Source organism: Sinocyclocheilus rhinocerous, unplaced genomic scaffold (assembly GCF_001515625.1).
Source record: "Sinocyclocheilus rhinocerous isolate Xijiao unplaced genomic scaffold, SAMN03320098_v1.1 scaffold494, whole genome shotgun sequence".
NCBI lineage: Eukaryota > Metazoa > Chordata > Actinopteri > Cypriniformes > Cyprinidae > Sinocyclocheilus > Sinocyclocheilus rhinocerous.
In genome coordinates, this window is record NW_015628684.1 from 522658 (window position 1) to 548066 (window position 25409).

General features: G+C 38.1%; 1 protein-coding gene across 1 annotated transcript; it reads left to right on the forward strand.

The window, feature by feature from the left end:
* The first annotated feature begins 435 nt into the window (after positions 1 to 435).
* ntn5 (netrin 5) lies at positions 436 to 20060 on the forward strand. The gene is made up of 7 exons (XM_016549685.1): positions 436 to 669; positions 8548 to 9902; positions 10632 to 10820; positions 11681 to 11830; positions 14285 to 14338; positions 16277 to 16357; positions 19292 to 20060. Exons 2-7 carry the CDS (start codon positions 8561 to 8563, stop codon positions 20008 to 20010), a joined length of 2535 nt encoding a protein of 844 aa, XP_016405171.1. The 5' UTR covers positions 436 to 669; positions 8548 to 8560; the 3' UTR covers positions 20011 to 20060.
* The last annotated feature ends 5349 nt before the right edge of the window (positions 20061 to 25409 follow it).

The following is a 25409-nucleotide window of genomic DNA, read 5'->3' on the forward strand; positions in this document are numbered from 1 at the left end:
TCATCCCTCAATTAAGTTTGTTGTACTTGACAAGCATCCCAAAACATCAAACCTTAAAAGTGACATGCTCTATAGCATGGGTACACACAAGCATACACCTGGGAAACAGTCCTCCAGGGAAGTCATCAATCAGTTTTATGGGACTGCTCTGGGAGAGTTTCTTTTGTTTCCCTTTCAATTCAGTTGTTCTTTTTTTCACTCACTCTCCTTGCCTCACCCTTACTCACTTTTTCCATATGTGTCAGCTTTAGATCCTCTCCAGAGAGGGAGCGCCTCGTTCCTGGGGTTACCCAAAGTGTTGTTTCAATTGCACATTGAACTTTGAATTGACGCCCGCGAGGGTACAAGTTCAAGATCACGGTGCGTAACCAAAATTGCCTTAGGTGATATTAGGGATATATTAGGAAACCGAAAAAGGTTTGCCTGTCTTTCTTTGCGCATGCATTCCTAATGTGCTGAATGCATGTACAAGCATTTAGTGTGTGTATGTATGTGTGCGTCCTTTGCCAGTGAAGGAGTTGACGTCAGGGTGATACGTAACCCTGCCGCGGCGCTCTGAATGCAGCAGGAACTTGCGCTGCTCAGCCTGAGAATATCTGTCCACTTGTCGTGCTGTTATTGATCAACCAGGACGCGGCTACACTGGCAACCCGCATTGAAGCGCACATGGTAGGTAAACTCAGTTTTGCTCTTGTGCACCTTTTCAGTCCCCGCTTCTGTCTTTAGGTCAGAACAGGCTTGATCAGGACTGCTGACAAGGGATTTAAATTTAGAATAACCCGTTGATTAGTCTTAACCAGTGATGGTGCTAAAGTAGCCCGCGCACTGAAACTCTAGTTGTTCTTTATGGAGATGTGTTTGATCAAAGTGTTATTTTTTTTTGTAGGATTATGATTGTTATATATATTTTTGTATACATGCACTTGCATGTACATAGCACTTTTTATTGCAACATGAATCGGGTGCAACCAGATCATTTATTTTACATCATTAATTTATTTTATATTTTCATTTGTTTGTACAAATACAAATACAAAACGTGATTTATTTAAAAAATAATTGTCTGCTGCTTACCTAGAATATTTTCCCCAAGCGCTATAATCCGTATACCAAGTATCTTTAAAAGTGTTCTCCTGTAAAAAATAAATTAATATATAAAAGCCAAGTGGATAAAAGATTTTCACTTAATTGAAATGCATATTTTAACATTTAATAAAGCAACTAGCAACATTTAATAAAGCAGTTGTAAATGAATGCATATTATTATTATTATTATTATTGTATTGTGCTTATCAGGTTTGCATCAGAACCATCAAAAAATTAAATAGAATAAAGTAATAAATAAACAAACTGTAGTAAACATAGCCCTAAGAAAAATACGTGATTGATTGTCATAATCAGGAACCTGTACCTGTCAGTGGCGGATGGGCTGGATGATTTGTGAATTGTACAAAATTGTTCTGCCGGAAGGCTATACGCGTAATTTAAGGATAATGAGATCATTCGTCTACGCACACACCGCAAATCTTGTCAAACAATCCTGAAGTATTATTTAGGTTAAGGAATATAATAGTCCACATTCCACTGCATTTTAAGAATAATGTTATTTTCATTATAACCATAGATTCATTATAAAGATGCAGGGCAGATTACATATTTTCCAGAACAGCGCGCGCTGTTGAAGTTGCTTCAAATCTGGCATTTTGTAAATACGCCAGTGCACCTCAGATGATATGTTATTCATATGTTATGGTGTTTATATGTCATATTAGGTGCATAATAATTATCAAATATCATAATGCAAACTAATTTAGAAAGTCCATAATTAATTTTTAAATACTTTCCATCGGATTAATGGGACACAATCAGTTTAGGCCATGCAATACAACAACGGGGTATACAAAGGCCCGAAAAATAACAGCTTAAGGCCATGTAGGTGGCCAGCTGCGAAACAATTATTTTAGTAAAAAATGCAATTTCCGTTCCCCGTTCTGCGGGCGCACTTCGTGATCGTTATTCGGTGACATACGTCGGGTCAACTGATAAACACGAATGGTTGTAATTATAGCTCCATAAAACAGAATTTTTCATTAAATGATCATTATAGGGTTCGCCTTAGTTCACATCCCATGTGATTTAAATCTCATTGCACAATGCAAACTCAGATTACAGTGGAAATATAGAATTGAGAGGGGATCTCGACAGGCCTGCAGTGATCAGTTATCTTTATTTTTTTTAAAGGATGATCTGTATTTGAATGGAAAGACCAGCTATTGCCAAGCTGCCAGCATACTTGACAGGATGATACATTCTCTCGCTGTATCTTCTAAAACACATGGTTAACCTTCGCCTTAGTTCACATCTCATGTGATTTAAATCTCATTGCACAATGCAAACTCAGATTACAGTGGAAATATAGAATTGAGAGGGGATCTCGACAGGCCTGCAGTGATCAGTTATCTTTATTTTTTTTAAAGGATGATCTGTATTTGAATGGAAAGACCAGCTATTGCCAAGCTGCCAGCATACTTGACAGGATGATACATTCTCTCGCTGTATCTTCTAAAACACATGGTTAACCTTCATTTTAAACGTTTAATTGACGATAAATGGGATGAAACCCCCTTGCTAATTGTTCCACCCTATAGGTTCATCATGGAATGTTGTGCTTGGCATAACTGGAGCACGGAATCACGGACGGCGATTTCATGTGCATCTGTTTTTCAACATTGAGACGAAACCTGCAGGGAAATTTCACGATTTCACTGCCAGGGCACATAGCGTGGGAGAGAGAGAGAAAGAGAGAAAGAGTGATCGGCCTCTCTTTTTTTCCTTCTTTCTCTCCCTGTGCCTCTGTCTACTGTACTACATGTGTTTTCCTATTCAAACATGTATCCTTGCTTGGACCTAGGCATATGTTAAAGCTGACAGGGCGCACTATGAATATGATTACAGTGGAAATATAGAATTGAGAGGGGATCTCGACAGGCCCGCAGTGATCTGTTATATATATATTTTTTTAAAGGATGATCTGTATTTGAATGGAAAGACCAGCTATTGCCAAACTGCCAGCATACTTGACAGGATGATACATTCTCTCGCTGTATCTTCTAAAACACATGGTTAACCTTCATTTTAAACGTTTAATTGACGATAAATGGGATGAAACCCCCTTGCTAATTGTTCCACCCTATAGGTTCATCATGGAATGTTGTGCTTGGCATAACTGGAGCACGGAATCACGGACGGCGATTTCATGTGCATCTGTTTTTCAACATTGAGACGAAACCTGCAGGGAAATTTCACGATTTCACTGCCAGGGCACATAGCGTGGGAGAGAGAGAGAAAGAGAGAAAGAGTGATCGGCCTCTCTTTTTTTCCTTCTTTCTCTCCCTGTGCCTCTGTCTACTGTACTACATGTGTTTTCCTATTCAAACATGTATCCTTGCTTGGACCTAGGCATATGTTAAAGCTGACAGGGCGCACTATGAATATTCTTGTATAAACTTCAAAGCACAAAAGGTTACACCTGGCTTGGCTTCTTGAATAAGATTTCACAAAACGCAAATAGAGCATGATTCAAAGTCAGAATTAACAACAACAACAAAAAAAACAGTCCTGTCTAGTTTGCAGTGTCACAACTGTCTGAACGAACTGTAGCCTACCAAATATATTAAACAAAGGGGAATATGTCCGACACTTCATTTTCTTTCATTCCGTTTCGTGTTTTGTACCTATGTTGTGCATCAGGTTGACAAAGGTGTGTTTGACAAATTTGTGTCTGTCAAAAGATTATTAATAGCTATTATGCTTCTGCTGAAGGATGCCAGTTTACGACATTTATCACTGAAAACACTATAGTCTCTGCCGTGCATGACAACTAATCTAATGTCAGTTCAAGACCAATATATCCATGCTTTGCAGATATTCGCTTTTAATTTTAAGACCATTTGAAATTAGGCTACCGGAAGATACGAGAGGTGTTATTGGCAGCTGCTGCATGGTTAAACAGGTGTGTGAGAGCGAGCGAGCAAGAGTGCATGTCTATAGGATACGTACAACGCTGAAATCGACAGGTTTTTGAAAGCGCAAGAGAAAACGTTCTTGTTTCCATTCATCTGAGGACAACGAACAGACAGTTAGTGATTTATTAATTTATGATGGACTGGGACATAACCGCAATAAATCACGCAATTTAGTTAAAGCTGTTTTTTTTTAAATAAATGTATTTTTTATTTGTATATTTTATTCCTCTAGCTATGACAACTTGCTTTGATCTCTGTTTAACTTTTTTTTTTTTAAACTTGAAAGGATTGCCATAGACGTGTGAAACTCTCAGTAGATAACAACAGTTTGTATGCTATTTTAATTTTAATTTTATATCATATAAAACACTAAAACACTTTATCCTTTTCTCAAAAAGAAAAAAAAATGTTTCTCTGTTTCTGTGGCGATACAAAAATCCCCCCATTTGTTTTGAACGACCCATAGGCCTATATAGTCCTTCAAAAACAAGGGGGCCGCGGGGCTGTAGCCTGCTCGATGATTGACTGGATGTTTTGTTTGTCTTTTTCGAAAAGCTGTTTGGTCGCGCATAAATTACATACTTCAACGCAACCATGTATTCAACCAATGTATTCCTAAAACAAATGGATTAAGCAAATTCCCATTTAGGTTAGAACGCAGTAGAAGTAGCCTATACGCTGACAAAATATTCGAGATGTGTTGTAGGCTAATATGTAATTAAGTGAACAAGCTTAAGACTTGTTTAAATATATAAGCTATATGATAAAAATATAAACATATAATGGCTTCTTAATGACATATAATACAATGGCTATCAGTCAAGACTCGTGCCTCATCTTGTTGGCTCGAGCACAAACAACGCTGATCCGATCATTTCTTTTTGACTTTGTGATAATGAAGAAGCACCCCCGATCGTTTTCAAAGCTAACTTCCGGTGAACAGGAACGGACACTTTGTAGCTTTCATATGCGACGGGTGTGAATTTATGGAAAGAGCTAGACAAATTGTGGAAACTGTATCCAAGGTTCTACGTGCTGCTAGGCTGAGGCCCAGCAACTAAACAAGTTTGAATTTCCCTTACGAAAATGAACCATGGTTTTACTACAAATAAAACAAACTAGCTATAGTATAAACTATAGTTAAACCATGGTAAGCACAAATTAGCCATGGTCTTGCTACACTAACCATAGTTTAACCATGGTATTTACAGTAAAACTGTGGTTATACAACTGGTAATCAGTGCGCCAAAACAATTTTACTATAATAAAACCATGGTTAATTTTTGTAAGGGTTGTCTTTTAGAAAGGAGCTTACGAGCTTAATAAACCTATTGGTTAAGCTTCAATCCATCAAGCATGTGTAATGAGCTATGTTCAATTAGCTAGCACTGCAATGAAGCCAGGGACAATCACAAATCATGCTGAGAGTAGATCAAACCCTCCCTGCTCGAGACCTGCGCTTCTCTGCCTCAACGACAGCCGTGAATATCTACACGCTCTCATCACTTTCCCAACTTACAGTCTTACGCATCGCCCTCAGATACACTGCCGCCTCTCCGAAACCGGAGATTCAATTAATCAGGCGATCAATTAATGCGGAAGGGTTTTTCACAGTGTTCTCAGTTTTCCCCTGGGGCACGTCGCAACATGTGTGGAATGATCGCGAGCCGCACACCGGACCCTGGGAATGTGCCACAGCGGGAAAGAACGCTGCTCTGTCCTGCAGTTGGCCGCTCATCACCTCCCGTTGTAGAGGCAGACACCTGGTGATGTTTTCGAGAAAAATGCTTTAAACACGTATTATTTGAAAGAAATATTAAAACGTATAGAAACCCAAAGAACAATATGTAAGACAGTGGGTGGTTTTACCTCTCAGTGCGCTTTCTTTGACCTTCATGTCCCTTATGGGTCCTCATATTTCAGCCTACGAGATAATTGAGCCAGTGACTCCTCTAGTGAATCTCTCAGTGCTCCCCTCTCCTACCGGGCCGTTTATGCATCCCTGCTGACTTTGCTGTCAATGTCAAACGCTTGTTAGGACATCATCAATCATCAACACTTAGGAACATTCTCAGAACTTTGAAGGCAGGTGATACACTGAGAAAAGAGAGGGTGAGAAGAGCTGAGGGAACAGCAAATGTTCGTAAGTGTTCATCTGTTAGTTTAGGATGCACTTCCAACAGTTAACAACTGATCATTTGAGGCACTGACCGAACACCGAGGATTTTACAGTGCGTTTCATTAGAAGCAAAGAGTGTTAGCTCTCAGATGCAACCCATCTGCCTGCCTTTTTTAAACCCACAATTTGTCAGGGCTCTATATCACTCTGTCTTAAGGAAGAGTGAGTGCATTGTTTGTCTTATCTGCAGGCGAGATTTTGCAACTTTCTCTGGTGTAGATTATCATCAGATAAATAAACAGACTCCTCCATCAGGCCAAGAAGTGGAAGACACAGATTCATTACTGGGGGCCTGCAGACAGGCGGGTACAGGCTTACGCTGTCTTGCCAGAGGAAGTGGCTCAACTTGAGCAAGCATTTCTCACATTCAATCTATAAATCTGCCACTCTATTTTATTTTCTAATCTTAGTTCCCCACATTTCCCTGTCCTTCTTGCTTTCACTTCCATTCTCTCAAAATCTCACTCTCTCTCTCTCTCTGTCTCTCTCTCTTTTTTGCCATCTTGCCTCAAGTTAATTATTGAAACTTAGAATCAGGGCTCAAGGGTACAGACTGGGGGACAACCAAATGTTGCACTGGGTCCTGGAACAGACGGGTCCCATATTAACCCTGGCATGCATAAAGGGCGTGATTTATGGAATCTGTGTTTTCAAAAAGATTAATTTAATACTTTGTAATAATCCATGCATTCTTCATAGTTTATGTGAACCTCTTCTGTTAATGAACCTCATAAATTCCATTTGCATATTTATTGTTTTTAGACAGAAAAGATTACAAGTACACATTTTTGTAAAGGTGGTCATATATGTATTTCCTATAGTATTTTATTTTGTACAAATAATATTTATAATATTTTTACATTTATATTTATTTTATATTATTATTATTTTTTTAAGTATAAAATAGCAATATATTATTGTTGCCAATAATAATATTTGTTTTCTACATTTTTGTTTGTAATGATGTTAATTTCATATTTTGAGTTTTATGACAGTTCTATATTTCAATGTATGTAAGGGCCAATGCACCACATGATTTTGTCCCTTTTCAATCAATATCACTGTGATTTTATACATGTACTACCAGCCAAAGTTTGGCCCCACCAGAATTTATTTTTTCTCATGTTCCAAAACAAGTAGGCCTGTCCAAAATTTTGAAAAGTGCTGGTCTCATTCCCTCAAAAGGAAGCAGTGTAAAAAACGGAAAATGTGTTTGTGTGATGTGCTGGACCTGTCTGCAAAAATCATGGCCAAATAATCTGCAAAAGCTACCAGCAATTAAAATTTCTCACAAACAGTTTACAGTTATAAACAAATATGTTACAATCTAATACGGTTAATTTTGACCCTTTATACAAAGCTACATATAGTTTAAACTCTCTCTCTCTCTCTCTCTCTCTCTCTCTCTATATATATATATACAGTGGTGTGAAAAAGTGTTGGCCCCCATCCTGATTTCTTTTTTTTTTGCATGTTTGTCACACTTTAATGTTTCAGATCATCAAACAAATTTAAATATTAGTAAAAGATAACACAAGTGAACACAACATGCATGCATTAAATGAAGGTTTTTATTATTAAGGGAAAACAAAATCCAAAACTACATGGCCCTGTGTGAAAAAGTGTTTGCCCCCTAAACCTAATAACTAGTTGGGCCACCCTTAGCAGCAACAACAGCAATCAAGCGTTTGCGATAACTTGCAATGATATATATATATATAGTTTATTTGGGTCATGTGTTTACTTTATGAATCTTTTCATCCCACTTTTTCTCTCAATAATCAAGTCACCTTATTCCTTCCTACACGGCTTCTTCCCATCTCCACTCACAATTCCCCATCTGCAATAGACAGGTTTAGATTAAAAGAGTGGAAAGCCATAAATATGATAAATGAGAAAGGCTTGGAATATTGGACCAGCTGCTCCACATGCTCTATGTCATCTCTTGCAATCTCTCCATGTTTATACACTCAATTGCCCCTGTTCCTTCTTTACAGAGTTGAAAATGTCAAAATGAATATACATTTAAAAGCCGCATTAAGTCAGACACTTTGACACAGACCAGATAAAGAGAGGCCTCCTACTGACAAATAGGCCTCTGATTGGCTGGATTATGTGTGTTAAATGGTCGACTTAGAATCTAGAATGAGTGTCGTGAGTTGTGAGCTGGGATGTTTTTAATTGTGGCACAGGTGGTGTGGTCTGAGAAAAACCATACTGCAATGCTCTCGCCTGTTTGAGCTTCACTCAACCGTCATGTAAATCCATCAGTATCCTGACTTTTTGTTATATGACCTCTTATAAATTTTTCATCTTTCTTTTTCTCTTTCCCTACTGTTATAGGCTTGATGACATCATGTCCAGATATCACTCCCCTCCTTTCCAGACACTCTCCTTCCTCCCTCTTTTCCTCTTTACCCTCTTCCCTCTCTCCCTTCTTTCTCCTCTTCTTTCTCAATCTCCTCTCAGCTGGACCTCTCCTCATGACCCCTGCTACCACCTGGATGGACGTCCACGCCACTGTCTATCTGAATTCATCAATACGGCCTATGGAGTGCCTGTAACGATGGAGGACCTCCAGCAAGGACCCAAGACAAACATCAGCACTTTAACAGACCTTCATAACCCCCACAATCTGACATGCTGGACGGCTGCCGAAGGCTCAGGCGGTGGGGACTGGACTTTAACAGTTCCCCTAGGCAGACGCTTTGAAATCACTTACATTAGTCTTCAGTTCTGTCAACAGGTGGAGTCTGTAGAATCCTACCCCATCTCCATCTTGAAGTCAATGGACTTTGGCCGGAGCTGGCGCCCCCTACAGTTTTATTCAAGCAACTGCATGGGCACATTCGGCCGTCCTGCGCAGTCCATCGCTCTGACAAAGCACCAGGAGACAGAGCCGCTGTGTTCAGATCCCAGACCACTGCAGAAGCATCGTGGAAATGTCGTGCTGGCCTTCTCGACTTTGGATGGACGTCCTTCCTCACCAGACTTTGACTACAGTCCAGGGCTCCAAGATTGGGTGACTGCAACAGACATAAAGATAGTATTTAATCAATCATTGGATAAAATGAAAAAGCAAGAAGACAAACTAAATGAAGTGGGAGGCACATTTAGATGGAGGGAAAGGGGAGACAAAGCTCTGAGGTTTGGCGAGAAAAACACAGGCGTTGAAATTTGGAGAAACAGTCAAGAAAAACAGACTTCAACACAAAGAACTAGAAACAAAAGCACTGTGCCCCAAAGTGGCCTCAATGTTACTCGAAAAGAGATGGGATCTCAAGGTAGAGTGGGAAGGGGCCGAAAGAAAGACAGTTACAAGCCATGCCAGGACGGCACATGTGATTGGTCCCTAAATATCCCACAGCAGGGCTCCAAAGGGCGAGAGTTGAGGAGAAGAAGAAACAATGCAGGGAGGGGGAAGTCCCATTCTAAATCGAGAAAAAACACCTCACGCAACCTCGTTCCATCATCTCTTTACACCCCACTGAAACCCTCTCTCGCCCTTTCCGACCTGCAGGTCGGCGGCAGGTGCAAGTGCAATGGCCACGCCTCTCGCTGTCGTCGTGACAACCAGGGGCGTGCCCTGTGTCAGTGTGAGCATCACACATCTGGGCCGGACTGTGACGTGTGTGAGCAATTTTTTTATGATCGACCGTGGCAACGGGCCACACCCAGCCAACCACACCCGTGCGTCCGTGAGTTTAAGCCTGTGTATGTCTGGTGGTCTGTCTATGCTTAAATGTCTATTTTTAAATAGGATTCACTGCTACTTACTTGCAGAAAAATAGTATTTTTCACACAATATCATATAAAATGTAAACATCTTCATTATATAATTTACAATCCACTGTAAAAAACCTTACTCTTAATTAGTATTTTCGTTTAATTGACCAATTTAAACCACTAAAAGCCTCAAATTAAAATGACGCAATAAGCAATACTTAATAAAACTTTGTGACTCCAACACCTTTTATTTTACTTTGGATGATTAAATTGATTTCATGATTTCATTCGAGTAATCAAATCAAACGCACTCTCAATTGACAAAAGTCACAAAGCATGCTGGGTAATCAGTAGTGCCACATATTAAGACTTCGGTGAATCCGAAATCGCGTACTGTCTGAGTAGGTACTACATTTGAATTTGAACTTACTTCACCGGTAAAAAAGTATGTTCTATATGAGTATGGGTAGTATAAATGATTTCGGATATACTACTCTTTTAGCATATTGTTTTTCGCATACTATACATACTACTGTCAGATAATGTAATCTTATGCAGTGTTGCTTCGCAAATAAATTTGAGCATTATTTCATATTTTTTCTATAAGAAGTTCCATTTCTTTACTGAAACTAAAATGTTTTTCACTCCTTTCACTGCTATTTTATAATCCTCTATCTGTGCTCATCTTTGTCTGTTCCCAGCATGTGAATGTAATGGTCACTCTACTAAGTGTAGGTTCAGTATGGCCGTGTATCAGCAGTCTGGTCGAGTCAGTGGAGGCATTTGTTTGAAGTGCCGGCACCACACAACGGGACGCCACTGCCAGCTCTGCCAGAACGGATATACGCGAGACCACAGCACACCGCTCAGCCACCGCAAGGCCTGCCAGCGTCAGTAACAATTGATTTGTCTGTGTGTTTTATGTGGAAATCATGTTTAAGCTGGTAGATATGTGAGTGAATCATTCTTGCCGTTCCACAAGTGAAAAGACAAACATGTTTTTTTTGGCTTTGCCATCTGTGGGGTCTGAGGTGTGTGAAAGGCAGCATAGTCTGTGTCTATGTTATGGCTACACTATGAGTGATGGAATGCGCACTGACATTTGCCCTTTGACTGCTCTCATATCTATGGCATGCTCACGGAGCATTTTAGTCAATGTCCCAATATAACATCAGTTCACACTGCATGCTTTTCATACATCAATGTTTATTTGTAATTTAGTTTGTAAAATGTATACAAAATCTAAATGATGTCTTGAAAATACCATAAAACCTCTGCTAACACCTAAATATTTGAATTAGATGATAGAATTATCTTAGAAATTTGGAAACTGAAAGATTTAGAACTTGTTAATGTTAAAAAAGACCTGACTTTTTAAGCGTGTATAAATGTTTGTAGGATGGTTGGAGTTTTGTTTGGATGAAGAAAGGTTGAGCAGAAGCAGAGAAGCAGATCTTTCCTCTCAGTGGTCTCCCAGCCATCACACATATATTTTATGGGGAAAATCTTGCTCAGGGGTCAATGAGACTTGAATTACAACTGAAGACACGAACCACAGCTGCCTTGTTCTGTGTAGTATTGCTCGTCATTTCCCTTCATGTGTCTAAACCTGCTAGTCTCACACTAATACCCTTAGTCTCATGATAATTCTCTGCTCTCTTCCTTCCATTTTTTTCCTGCTTCTTCTTTCTACATTGCTCTTGTTCCTAATCTTTTTCTTCACTTTCATCTTCTATTTTGTTTCCCTCAGCTTGCCAGTGCCACCCCATGGGTGCAGTGGGACGTTGGTGTAACCAGTCCACAGGGCAGTGTTTGTGTAGAGAAGGAGTCACAGGACAGAGGTGTAACCGTTGTGCCCCCGGGTACAAGCAAGGCCATTCCCCCCTCCGGCCATGCATCCGTAAGTATCACAGCTTGCATTACAAATTTGATTGGATTCTGTATAATAATTAAAGTTGCTGGCCATAAGAAGCACTGTTTACAGTAACAATATACTGAAATATTAGCCAGGATAAGTAATCGGCCCATATCTGGCCATCGAACTGTAACCACGTTCTCCCCCACCTCAGTTTCAAATTTTAGCCATTACATGTGCAGTTTTCATTAACCTACAGTTTGTTTTTGCATAGGTATTCTACATTCCTAATTTGTCTGTCAACTTAAGTGTGCATGACACAATCCATAATTTAATATTTGATGGATAAAATACATGTTGCACATAAGGTCTCTGTCTTTCGCATCATACACACAACACAGTCCGATAAACACATATACATACCTGACAATGTCGAGGTCTGACCTTGAAATAGGACTAGTACGGTTCCTGTCTGGCCAATAAAGTGTGTATGTGATACAAAAATTTAAAAAAAGATCATTTATTGCTTTAGTACAACTTTTGAATTCTTAAAGTGAATGTAAATGATCTTATAAGCTTTCAGTTGATAGTAAACTATTTCTGTTTTATAAAACAAGCTTATATTCATTTAATATACAGTAGTTTGTGTCTTGCTATCACTGAATTGTATAAATTATAGGCTATATTGGTCAGTGGTCAGGTGAAACGGCCATTTCAACCCATACACTACTTTTCAAAAGTGACAGTGAAGATATTTATGCTACAAAAAAATTCTAGATTCCTGAGAAAAAATGCATCAGTTTCCACAAAAATATTAAGCAGCACAACTGTGTTCAACATTGATAATAATAATAATAACACTGATAATCATAATAATGATATCTGAAGTATCATGTGATGCTGAAGACCAAAGTAATGGCTGCTGAAAATTCAGCTTTGCCATCACAGGAATAAATTACATTTTAAAATGTATTAAAATAGAAATTGTTTTTTAAAATTGTAATAATATTTCAGCTTTGGTGAGCATGAGAGACTTGTTTTAAAAACATCTCTTAACCGACCACAAACATTTGAATGGTAGTGTATGTTTCTGGGGACCTATTGTGTTTTTTCCTGTTTTATTTTTCACCTCAACTGCCCTTGACCCAATTAAAAGGCTTAATATATTTAAACTCCAAACTCAGTATTATTGTCCCTTGCCAAACTACTGTTTGTTTATGAAGGATTTAGTAGAAGCCGCTCTCTGAAATTCTAACGCCTTCCCCTCATTCCTGTGAATAACTGGTTCCATTCAAAGCCCTGAAACTTCTCAGGTGGTGCCACTTGGCTTTCATCAACATTACAACCAGCTTTCCTGGATTTCTGTGTGCTTCATTTTCATTACGTGATAATCCAATGAATATTGCTGCGTTTTTATTTCTCAAAGTTCACATAACAGCGCAAGCCTCAGTGAGAAGGTTGACATGGTGTGGCGAACAGCACCTGTCGTGGTGCACAACCAGACCCGTTTCCCTCCCAGCACGACAGACGCATAATTCTTCACGGGTTACAGCTCAGTGATAGAAGAGCTTGTTTGTTGTTCTACATGGATCGTCTCAACATGGATATTTATAGCGTGAGCTCCCGTCTTTCCTGCACCAAAGGCGAGCCGCAGCTAAAAACATGACCGGCACCAGCGAACCGTTTGCCACCTCTCATGGAGCAGGAAACGCAGCCGTCGTTTATCACAGGGAAAGTGACCCAGACATGAGATATTATTAGCACTTGAAGATTTGTGGGGTTTATATTTTGGATAACAGGGACCAGGAAGTCTCAGGTTATCCATGTTAAACACTATATATATATATGCTACATCCTTTAAAGCAAATGGATTTCTTCAGGTCTACATTTGCCAGCCTTACACCCAGAGACCTACTAAATGCCTCCGGGGCTAAAAACACTAAAATGAATTTGAAGCTGTTTGACGTTTGATATGAGTTATTGCTGAGGGACTTTCGAGTTTGGGGGGTTGGAGGAGGAGGATAAGGTGTCAGTGTCCCAGTTGTGTCAGAGATATGGGCAGAAGTACAGAACTCATGGGTAATATATGGTTGACCCAGCGTTGCAGACCTATCATGGGCCGTATGTATGCGTGTTTGACAGAGGGCGTCTTGATAGGTGGCCCTATTGACCTTTAAGACCACACACATGCACAAAATTGTCTGGGCTCACTCACAGTGACAAAAGTACGCTTGTTTTTACCACACAAGCATTCCACATGCACTAAAACACAACAGGGCAAACTGCAGTCACAGCACACGCATCCCCTTTCTCCCTCACACACTCACAAATGGCAAGTATGCCCTAATGAGCCACTGCAGGGATTAGAACGAGTCACCCACAGCGGAGGTGTGAAAAAGAGGAAGGACAAAATGAAAGGCACACAAATAAACTTGTCACTGCTTGCTGTAATTTAAAGAGACCCTTGTCTCCCTTTCTCTCTGTCTGTTGTTCGTTCAGGTATTCAGGAGGTTGCACCACCCACCCCAGTTTACCAGCCTCAGTACAGCATTGGTAAGCAATTGGTTCTTCCTTATAAACACACACAAACAATAATTTTATTTTGAGCTTTCTGCTTAGATACACTGTTCATTTGTGAATTGTCATCTTTTTTCCAATGTAAAATATTTATTTTTGTTAATGTTATGTTTTGTTCACATATAACATTGCTAAAGCTGTATACACAAAGCAAGAACAATGACAAGAAACAACACAATAACAATGAAATAATTTAAAATAAGACGCATATTACACATAATTAAGCAATTAAATGTGATTTACTGCCCCCTAGTGGATCAACTTTGTGCTGTAACATTTGGTGTGTAACACAATTGCCACATGAATTTCTCTCATAAAAATGTTTTGCATTATATAGTGTAGAAAGACAATAGTATGTATTTTAACAAGCTGCATAATTGGAATTATTCATGTTCCTATAATTAATAATGCGGGATAAGAAATGCACCATATTTTACATATTATTAACCTATGTATAATTTATCATTATAGTTGTCTTTGTAGAGATGTTTGCAGCAGAATTTAAATTTATCACCTGTTTGATGAAGTTTGCATCAATGATTCTGTTATTTTCCTGTTTATTACTGTGAAGCTGCTTTGAAACAATCTGTATTGTATAAAATGCAATATAAATAAAGTGATTTGATTTGACTAGTATACCAATAATTATAATAATTTATGGCTTTCCTATTTTATTTTAAATATAAATAAATCTGAATTTATATATAGAAAGAAATTTACAGCATCATCCCTTGTAACAGCTAATGTATGTTTTCTCTACACAAATCAACATCAGAATTACTCTTTGTCCACTTTCAGGCTTGCTTAAAATACCTGGAACTGTCTCTGCAATTATTTAAAAGCTACTTTAATGATATCCAGTCACATTTTTTTGAAATTGCAAAAGAGTTCCATCCTGCTGTTCATTTATTGACACTGGCTCAGACTTATAAGCTTTATTTTAAAACTGTATTATTGTCTTCTGATTCCACTGTGACCACTAGCCTCTGCTGACTCCCTACAAAAACCAAGTATTGATACCAAACAGAGATAAGACCGAAAAATATATAACCCTTTCTTAAGAGATTCACATATGAGTCTCAGGTTGACTAAATGAGTTTTTTTTTCAGGGTGATACTATCTTGAAATCTGGCCTGGTGACCAGTAGACAGTAAAAAACCCAGAGCAGATATTTTCTTTCTGAATAAAACGTGTTGTACCATTGACAGCAACAGCATATTGTGCAGTCTGCCATGATTATGGTAATATATACCTGCCGCAGCTGCTTTGCTAATATCTAAAAAAGTGCAGTGCACCAAACAGAGATAAGACCGAAAAATATATAACCCTTTCTTAAGAGACTCACATATGAGTCTCAGGTTGACTAAATGAGGTTTTTTCCAGGGTGATACTATCTTGAAATCTGGCCTGGTGACCAGTAGACAGTAAAAAACCCAGAGCAGATATTTTCTTTCTGAATAAAACGTGTTGTACCATTGACAGCAACAGCATATTGTGCAGTCTGCCATGATTATGGTAATATATACCTGCCGCAGCTGCTTTGCTAATATCTAAAAAAGTGCAGTGCAGTCCATTACTGCTGATTGATTTCACACACATTACTGTGATCTGCACTGAGTAGACAGGCCAACTCTAGATCTCTGGAGACTAAAGAACTGCCTTTTACTAAAAAACACTCCTGGACCTCTGTGCTCTATTAAATACTTGAATAGAGATATAGAACAGCCCTTCGCTTTCCTTTCTTGGAGAGAGTGGTCTAGTTTGCACAAAGTGTCATTTAAAATACATTACAGAATGTGTGTGATTAACCTTTCCATTGTTGCTTTTAGTAATGGAAAAAAGGTTTACATAGAAATGTTTTTTTTTTAAATATGTGTAATTACAGTAAGTGTTTCTCTCTCTCACACACTCCAGGCGAAGAATGTCTTTCTTATTGTCCACCTTCCCAAGCAAGAGTCAAAATGAATTTAGAGACGTATTGTCTCAAAGACTATGGTAAGTCCTTAACTAAGGAATTTGTTCAATAAAAAAGGCAATTGTGCAAAAGTTAAATTAAGAAATAAAGTCACATCATGTGATATAAAGTCACAATTATGAGAAACAAGGTTGCAATTGTGGGATATTATTATTAAAGGTAAAATTACCTTTTTTTTTTTTTTTTCCCGGGGAAAATCAAATAGAGCACATTTAAACACAACCAAGTTTGATTGCTCGAGGTTGGGTGCTTTACAAAGAATAAAAACAATAAATAAAAGAAAAGGACAAAAGAAAAGTAAACAGACAAACAGAATACAGCAGGAAACCCAGGACTAAGGAGCGAAAAAAGGGTGAAAATATATGTCTTAAGATAAGATTCAAAAGTACTAATAGATAGAGCATGCCTGGTAAAGGGAGGAAGGCTATTCCAAAGCTTCGGACCAGCAGTAGCGAAGACGCGATCACCACGATTCTGAAGTTTAACTCTGGGAACTATATGTAGACTAAGGTTACAAGATCTCACGTTTCTAGAAAGTGTATACGAAAGCAGTAAATCAGTTCAGTATTGAGGTGCCAGGTTATTGAGGGCTTTATAGACAAATAGTACGATTTTAAAATCAATCCTATACTTGACAGTGTAAGGACATTAAAATTAGAGTTATGTGGTTGTATTTTTGCTTCCCTTCAAGCAGTAAAGGGGCTGCATTCTGAACCAACTGAAGACGGGAAATGGAAGACGGAGAAATATCAAAGTACAGTGAGTTACAATAATCAAGCCGAGATGTTACAAAGGCATGGATAGCTGTTTCAAGATTTTTCCTAGATAGAAAGGGCTTAACTTTACTGAGAAGGTGAAGTTGGTAAAAACGACTTGACTACAGCTGAAATCTGTTTGTCACACTTTAAACTGGAGTCAAATAGAATGCCCTGATTCCTAAGGAATCCAAGATCAAAAAAGCAACGATTTCCTAGGACCAAACAAAATAATTTTAGATTTGTTTTCATTTAGGTGTTACTTAAAAGTCATAACTTAAGTTTGTTTAGAGAGTATTTGTTATTACACCGTACAGGAAACTTAAGCTGGGTATCATCGGCATATAGATGAAAAGAGACACCATATTTAAAAAAAAAAATTGAAGCCAAGGGGAGCAATTACTTGGAAAACAACACAGGCCCAATGATTGAACCTTGCGGAACACCAAAATCAAGAGGAATGATAGAAGATGAGTAATGCCCTAATCAAACAGTAAAACAACGATTTGACAAATAAGAGCGAAACCACTATTTGAGAGGACAAGAGCCACGAACGAGGTGAAAATCAAGTGTAGCGTTAGTTCTGGCAGGTTACGTTAGTCAAGCTCATGTCAGCTGACTCTCAGCTGATCCACGTCTACCTATAAGGATACAACACCTTTCACAGCACCTATAAATAAAGTCCTTCAGTATTATTAGCATTGCTCAATAGCTAATTACCCTCCTCCATCCCCAACTCCTCCTCTCATCCAGTCAGGATTCGGCCTTCTGATTCCCCTTTGAATCAGACTAATTTCTAAAATGTGTACATTAAATTACTGAACATAAATGATATCCGCAGTACCTTTATGTTTGTTCTGTTCTGTTTACCCTAGGGGGTTATCGCTGCTCTCCCTGCTCTCATCCATGCTAGGCTGCATGGATGCGCAGGGAGTTCTTGCCCAGAACAGAACCATACCGCCAATCCAAACTGTATGCTAATTGTCAATCATTCTTGATGATAGTGGTCCTGACAGAAATAGGAATATGGCAGAAATATACTGCCAGTCAAAAGTTTGGAATAATGAAGTTTGTGAAAGATGTCTCTTTTGCTCACCAGGCATCATTTTTTTAAAATCTAAAATAAAATAAAGTAGTAATATTGTGATATATTATTACATTTTAATATGACTGTTTTCTAGATTAATATAGTTAAAAAAGTAATTTATTCCTGTCATGGTAAAGCTGAATTTCCAGCAAGCAGTCTTCAGTGTCACGTGATCCTTCAGAAATCAATCATTCTGTTCTGGTGCTCAATTATTGTTGTAGCTATTTTATTAATAATGGTTCTTATTGTAATCAGTGTTGAAAATAGTTTTTGCTGCTTAAAATTGTTGTGGAAACCATGATACATTTTTTTCAGGATTCTTTGATGAATAGAAAATACAGTGAACAAAATTTATTTCGTTATTTTACAGTATTTTAAATTGTAATAATATTTCAAAATATTGCTGTTTTTCTGTATTTGTGATCAAATAAATGCAGCCTTCATGAGAATAAGATATTTATTTTAAGAACATTAAAAAATCTTAACTATTTTAAACCTTTGGCCAGTAGTGTGTATAGAATTACATTTCTTTTGAAAATCACTGAAGCATGATGAAGAACCTTAAGGCCGGAAAACAACACACTACTAGCCTCTTAAAATTGGAACATGTTTTAAAACACTATGCATCATGCACCTGCCAACTTTGCAAATGGTCACACAGCACAGACACACACACAGACACACACACAGACACACACACACTCATACACTGGGCATCATAGACAAAACATCTAATGATCACACATTGCCAGACTTTCAAATCATTCCGAACACAACAATCTCACAGAAACCTGCGCCTTGTTGCTAGAAGCTGCACAACAAATTAAAAAAATTTGTGTTCAAGAATCGGATCAACAATGTCAAACATGCTTGATATCCTCTGACTGGATAGAGTCATAGTCCGCAACTAAAAAAAGTCAGAGTCTTAGCCCATCACACAGTATGCGTTGTTCTGTGAAATCTGTCAACTCTGCTGAAAATCCGCAGACATGCTTTGATTTTTGGCAACTACGGTTGACTTACAAAGTGAGGCAAAAGTCATGTAATGTATTCCAGTCTTTAGTCATATTGTCTAACATCCTTGTCTGTTTTATGTCATACTTTTGTCCCAGTGCTGAAGGTGCAGGTCAAAAGTAAGGAACGTTCCGGTCCCTGGTGGCAGTTTTCCATATTGGTGCAGTCAGTTTTTCGTATGGGCTCTTCGCACGTAAAGCGAGGCATTCAGGCCCTCTGGGTTCCAGATCGGGATCTGAGCTGTGGTTGCCCTGCGCTTCAGATGGGCCGGACATTCCTCCTGATTGGAGCGGAGGAAAGCGGCCGGAGTTGGGTCCCCGAGGAGAGGCGATTAGTCGCAGACCGCACCACAATGGCTTTGCAGTGGAGGGAACACTGGAGCCCCAAATTAAGAGGCTTCCGCGGGCAGGACACCCGGGGAAAGTGCCTACAGGGAAATACCACTATGCAGAAACACTCTCACCCAAACTTGTACGAAGAATACACCCCCCCACATCTTAAACTGCAATCTGAGCCACACATACCACATAAACATACACACGGGGCGCATAAGCAGCATCATTTAACCACACAATCTGGAGGATCAGACCTCACGCACACACACAAAAGAGGAGGAACTCAGGGCGTACATGGAAAAGACACAGAAATGCACCTTGAGGAGGACCGTAAGGCTGAAAACATCACTCAGGAAACACAGCATGTCTTGCAGCACACCCAGGATCCTCTCTCAGGTACTTCAAAGACGAGTCAAGTTAATGAGCATGAGCAGTACCACCCAACAGCATGTCCAACATGGTCACCTGGGCCACCTGTCTAACAAAATGAGATATTATGAGCAGCAATACAAAAGAAAGTTAAAGGAGTAGTTTACCAAAAAATGTACTCACACTATCATCCAAGATGTGGATGAGTTTGTTTCTATATTAGAACATATTTGGAGAAATTTAGCATTACTATCACTTGCTCACCAATGGATCCTCTGCAGTGAATGGGTGCCATCAGAATGAGACAAACAGCTGATAAAAACATCACAATAATCCATATATAATCCACACGACTCCAGTCCATCAATTAATGTATTGTGAAGTGAAAACCTGCATGTTTGTAATAAACAAATTCATCATTAAGATGTTTTTAACCATTGCTTCTGGCTAAAATAAAGTCCTCTATCCATAATATTGCTTTCTACAGTGAAAGAGTTGTCTCGTCTGAACTAGGAGAGAAATATAAACTGGAGGAAGCATTATTATGGATTATGGACTTGGATTTTGGCCATAAATGGATTATGGACTCATATTTGGTTACAACACCTTAATAATGGATTTCTTACTAACACGCAGCTTTTTACTTCACAAGATGTTAAATGATCAACTTGTGGATTATTGTGATGTTTTTATCAGCTGTTTGGACTCTCATTCTGACGGCACCCATTCACTGCAGAGGATCATTGGTGAGCAGGAGATGTAATGCTAAATTATTCCAAACTGTTCTGATGAAGAAACAAACTCATCTACATCTTGGATGGCCTGAGGGTCAATACATTTTTAACAAATTTTCATTTTGTGAATGATTCCTTTAAGAAATGACATTTCAAAGTGGGCTTAAGAAATGGCATGGCAAGGGATATTTTGGTCGTCTCAAATCTAGGATGTTTCCTATACAGAGCCACTCAATCCACTGAATATTCACACACTTTTGCTGTCAGTATCTAAGTATTTTTGTATGTTGTGCTATATATTCATCATCAGATTCCAGATTCCATTTGTATTATTATTATTGTTAGTTTTCAGATGAAACATGCAAATATTTTTCATGTCACGTGCTCTGAGAATTTTTTTTTTGCACCTTTCCTCCAGGAAGAGATGAGTCTAATCCAAATATTAAAAGACTGAAAATCATTATATTTTACTCAACATGAATGGCATCCTGTTCAGGCCACAGTATTTAGTCTGACAGTCAGACATGTAAGACTCTTATTGCTGGATTGTAAGAGGCGCATTGTTTTCAGATCAGCAGCTGACAAATCTTATCCATTCTGGTCTCCATCACTGACAGACATATAAAGTGTGGCTAAAGATTTTGTGCCCACAGTAAGTAATAATTTTTTTTTAATTGTTTTTGTACATTTTTGTGGCTAGAAAACACACACACACACACACACACACACATATATATATATATATGAATCATGAATCACATTGACAGTGAACTCAGACACAACAGATCTTTAATATGGTGCCTTTTTAAGTCTTATTACTTGTGAATATTTTAAGCTATCATATAATATGTAAATGTTATAAATATTTACGTATCAAAATGTGACAAAACGTCTTTTTTCTGTTTAACTTAACGCTCTACCTCATAATAAATATTGTTAACAAGCCTGGTAAAGTCGTTTATTCAGTTAATACATTTAATAAATGTTTCCATTTCAAAGTATAGAAGGTAAAAAATCTGTGCAAAAAAATGTACGAAAAGGAGAGGGAAAGATAACATGATTCATTTATAGAAAAAAAGTAATAATGAAAAAAAGTTAACGCACATGAAACTGAAAGAGGAAAGACAAATGGAGAGAGACCGTAAAAGCGAGCGAAACGGCCAATGATGCACCTGCTTTGTTTGCACAGGAAACACCTGTTCCCAGCCTTCCTGCCTGGCTGACTGACGACAGTTAATTTAATGTAAAAAAATTCTCCCACAGCTTGAAGGACCAAACTGCCCCGCGCTTGCCTTGTTTTGAGAACAATATTGCAGGAAGTCTTTCTCGCTAACTCTCGTGCCCTAATATATCCACATGTCCTCTATTTTGTCTAGCAGCCAGACAAATCTTATTCTGGTCTCCATCACTGACAGACATATAAAGTGTGGCTAAAGATTTTGTGCCCACAGTAAGTAATAATTTTTTAAAAATTGTTTTTGTTCATTTTTGTGGCTAGAAAACACACACACACACACACACACACATATATATATATATATGAATCATGAATCACATTGACAGTGAACTCAGACACAACAGATCTTTAATATGGTGCCTTTTAAAGTCTTATTACTTGTGAATATTTTAAGCTATCATATAATATGTAAATGTTATAAATATTTGCGTATCAAAATGTGACAAAACGTCTTTTTTCTGTTTAACTTAACGCTCTACCTCATAATAAATATTGTTAACAAGCCTGGTAAAGTCGTTTATTCAGTTAATACATTTAATAAATGTTTCCATTTCAAAGAATAAAATGTAAAAAAAAAAAAAGCAGTGATAAATGTGTACGAAAAGGAGAAGTAAAAGATAATAAAAATGTGATCCATTGACAGAAAAAAAAAAGTCCTAATGAAGGAAAGTTCACGCACATGAGACTGAAAGGGGGAAGACAAATGGAGAGAGACCGTAAAGCGAGACGGCCAATGATGCACCTGCTTTGCTCGCACAGGAAACACCTGTTCCCAGCCTTCCTGCCTGGCTGACTGACGACAGTTAATTTAGTGTAAAAAATCTCCCACAGCTTGAAGGGCCAAACTGCCCCGCGCTTGCCTTGTTTTGAGAACAATATTGCAGGAAGTCTTACTCGCTAACTCTCGTGCCCTACTATACACATGTCCTCTATTTTGTCTAGCAGCCAAGTGTGTATCAGATAACACACTCCTAACACCAGCAGAACCCCCGTGGACACACACACAGTTGTGAGATGTCTAAATACATGGCATGTGTGACATTTTGGTCACATTAAAAATGTTCCAAACTCACCTGTACATTTAATGAAGTTCTGGGTTCAGTACAAGTAGCCCACTTGTGGAATAATGTTGATTACCAAATGAACTTCCTCTCACCCCTCCTTTTCTTAAGAAAATAAAAAATAGAAAGAAAAAGAAAAAAAATCTTAAAATGGAAGTGAAGGAGACCATAAACGTTAAAATATTGTCTCGGAAGTCAATCAAGACGTAAACAATGTTAACACCATAGCTGTGGTTAACACGGTTTTAGTGTAAAAACAAATCGCTCACTAATCTTTTCTGTGTAAAATTATATCCCGTTGTAGACATCTCTTACTAACCTTTTCTGTGTAAAGTTATATCCCACTGTAGAAATCATTTACTAACCTTTTCTGCGTAAAGGTTTGTCCAAATTGTAGCAGGTCCGTGACCGTAACAATTTTAACAACTTCGTCGCCATGACAACTCAGCACTGTAAACAGCTGAAACGTCTTAAAATTGCCCTACTATACACATGTCCTCTATTTTGTCTAGCAGCCAAGTACGTGTATCAGATAACACACTCCTAACACCAGCAGAACCCCCGTGGACACACAGTTGTGAGATGTCTAAATACATGACATGTGTGACATTTTGGTCACATTAAAAATGTTCCAAACTCACCTGTACATTTAATGAAGTTCTGGGTTCAGTACAAGTAGCCCACTTGTGGAATAATGTTGATTACCAAATGAACTTCCTCTCACCCCTCCTTTTCTTAAGAAAATAAAAAATAGAAAGAAAAAGAAAAAAAATCTTAAAATGGAAGTGAAGGAGACCATAAACGTTAAAATATTGTCTCGGAAGTCAATCAAGACGTAAACAATGTTAACACCATAGCTGTGGTTAACACGGTTTTAGTGTAAAAACAAATCGCTCACTAATCTTTTCTGTGTAAAATTATATCCCGTTGTAGACATCTCTTACTAACCTTTTCTGTGTAAAGTTATATCCCACTGTAGAAATCATTTACTAACCTTTTCTGCGTAAAGGTTTGTCCAAATTGTAGCAGGTCCGTGACCGTAACAATTTTAACAACTTCGTCGCCATGACAACTCAGCACTGTAAACAGCTGAAACGTCTTAAAATGATAAATTACACTGCTTGCAGCTCATATCATGCACAGGTCTTAATAGAAGAATTAATTATAAGCTTAAAAAATATATGCTTTACATTTCTGCTCTTAAATCCTCCAAAAACAGCTCCATTCACTTCCATTGTAAGTGCCTCATCAGTTTCGATTTTTTTGTATTATTATTATTATTATTCATTTTTAATTGAATAATTAATTTATTTATTTATTTTGAGGAAATGAATATTATGCTACAAATGTGGTCAACCGGAACACCTTCAGAGTGACGCCTTTTTTTTTATTTCTTTTTTTTTTTTTACAGGAATGAAAACGAGGCTATGAGGGATAGAAGTAAAGTTCAATGGATCAAAACAACATATCAATTGTTGAGCTTACAAACCATCTTTTTGATAAAAATAAATAAATACAGTAAACAAAAACGTCATAAGACAGCTTTCAAAGATGTGAGTTATTAAAATTGCGTGATTTGGCACCTTTATACAGTGCGTGCCCTTGTAAAGACCCCATGAAAATGAACAAAGGTAATCTTAAATTTTTTTCTCATCTTGCCTTGCAAGCTTCTTTCGCACGTCTATCCCTCACAGCCTTTACCTTCACGTAAAATTCACTGTGGTGTCTAACCTGACTACACACAGACTGAATACATGTGGGATAAATGCTGAGTTCTGGACCCCGCGTGTTTACTGGCTGGCAAGAAGAATTTTTACGAGACATGAGGCCTACAGTACATCACAGAGGCAAAGTTCAACAAGCTCTACCACACTCACGCTCACCCGCTCTCTTTCTTCTGTTCTTTCTCACAGTGTGAGTAATGATACTGCTGAGTGAACCTCACTGTTTAATAAGCCTTCTCGAACATGTTGCTAACACGCTCTCGTTGAGATCACGCACACATACACAGACGGGCACAGGGAACCAGATACACACGAGGCTTCTGTTAACCCGAGAGTGAAGAGGTCAATCCAGTTGATCCCTTGCATGCATGCCTCTCATACGAACACATTGCGTCCATGGCAACAAGATTCCTGATCGCTGTTAGCTCTAATAAAACTGGTGCCATCTGTGTTACATATATACAGTATACTGGTTCACTGTACCACACTGATGGACTTCAGCATACATATACAAAATCTGTAAAATATATATCCAAACAATGACAGAATGGCAGGTGTGACCTCAATCTATCAAATCACCTTTAGGTTTATAGTGGACTGTATGTCATTATGATGCTCTTCTAGATGCTGAACTTAAAATGAACTTCAACCTTCCTGATTAAGCTTGATTATGCTTTTATTTCTTAAAAAAATTATATATACATATAAAGTATATATATATATATATATATATATATATATATTTTTTATTTTTGT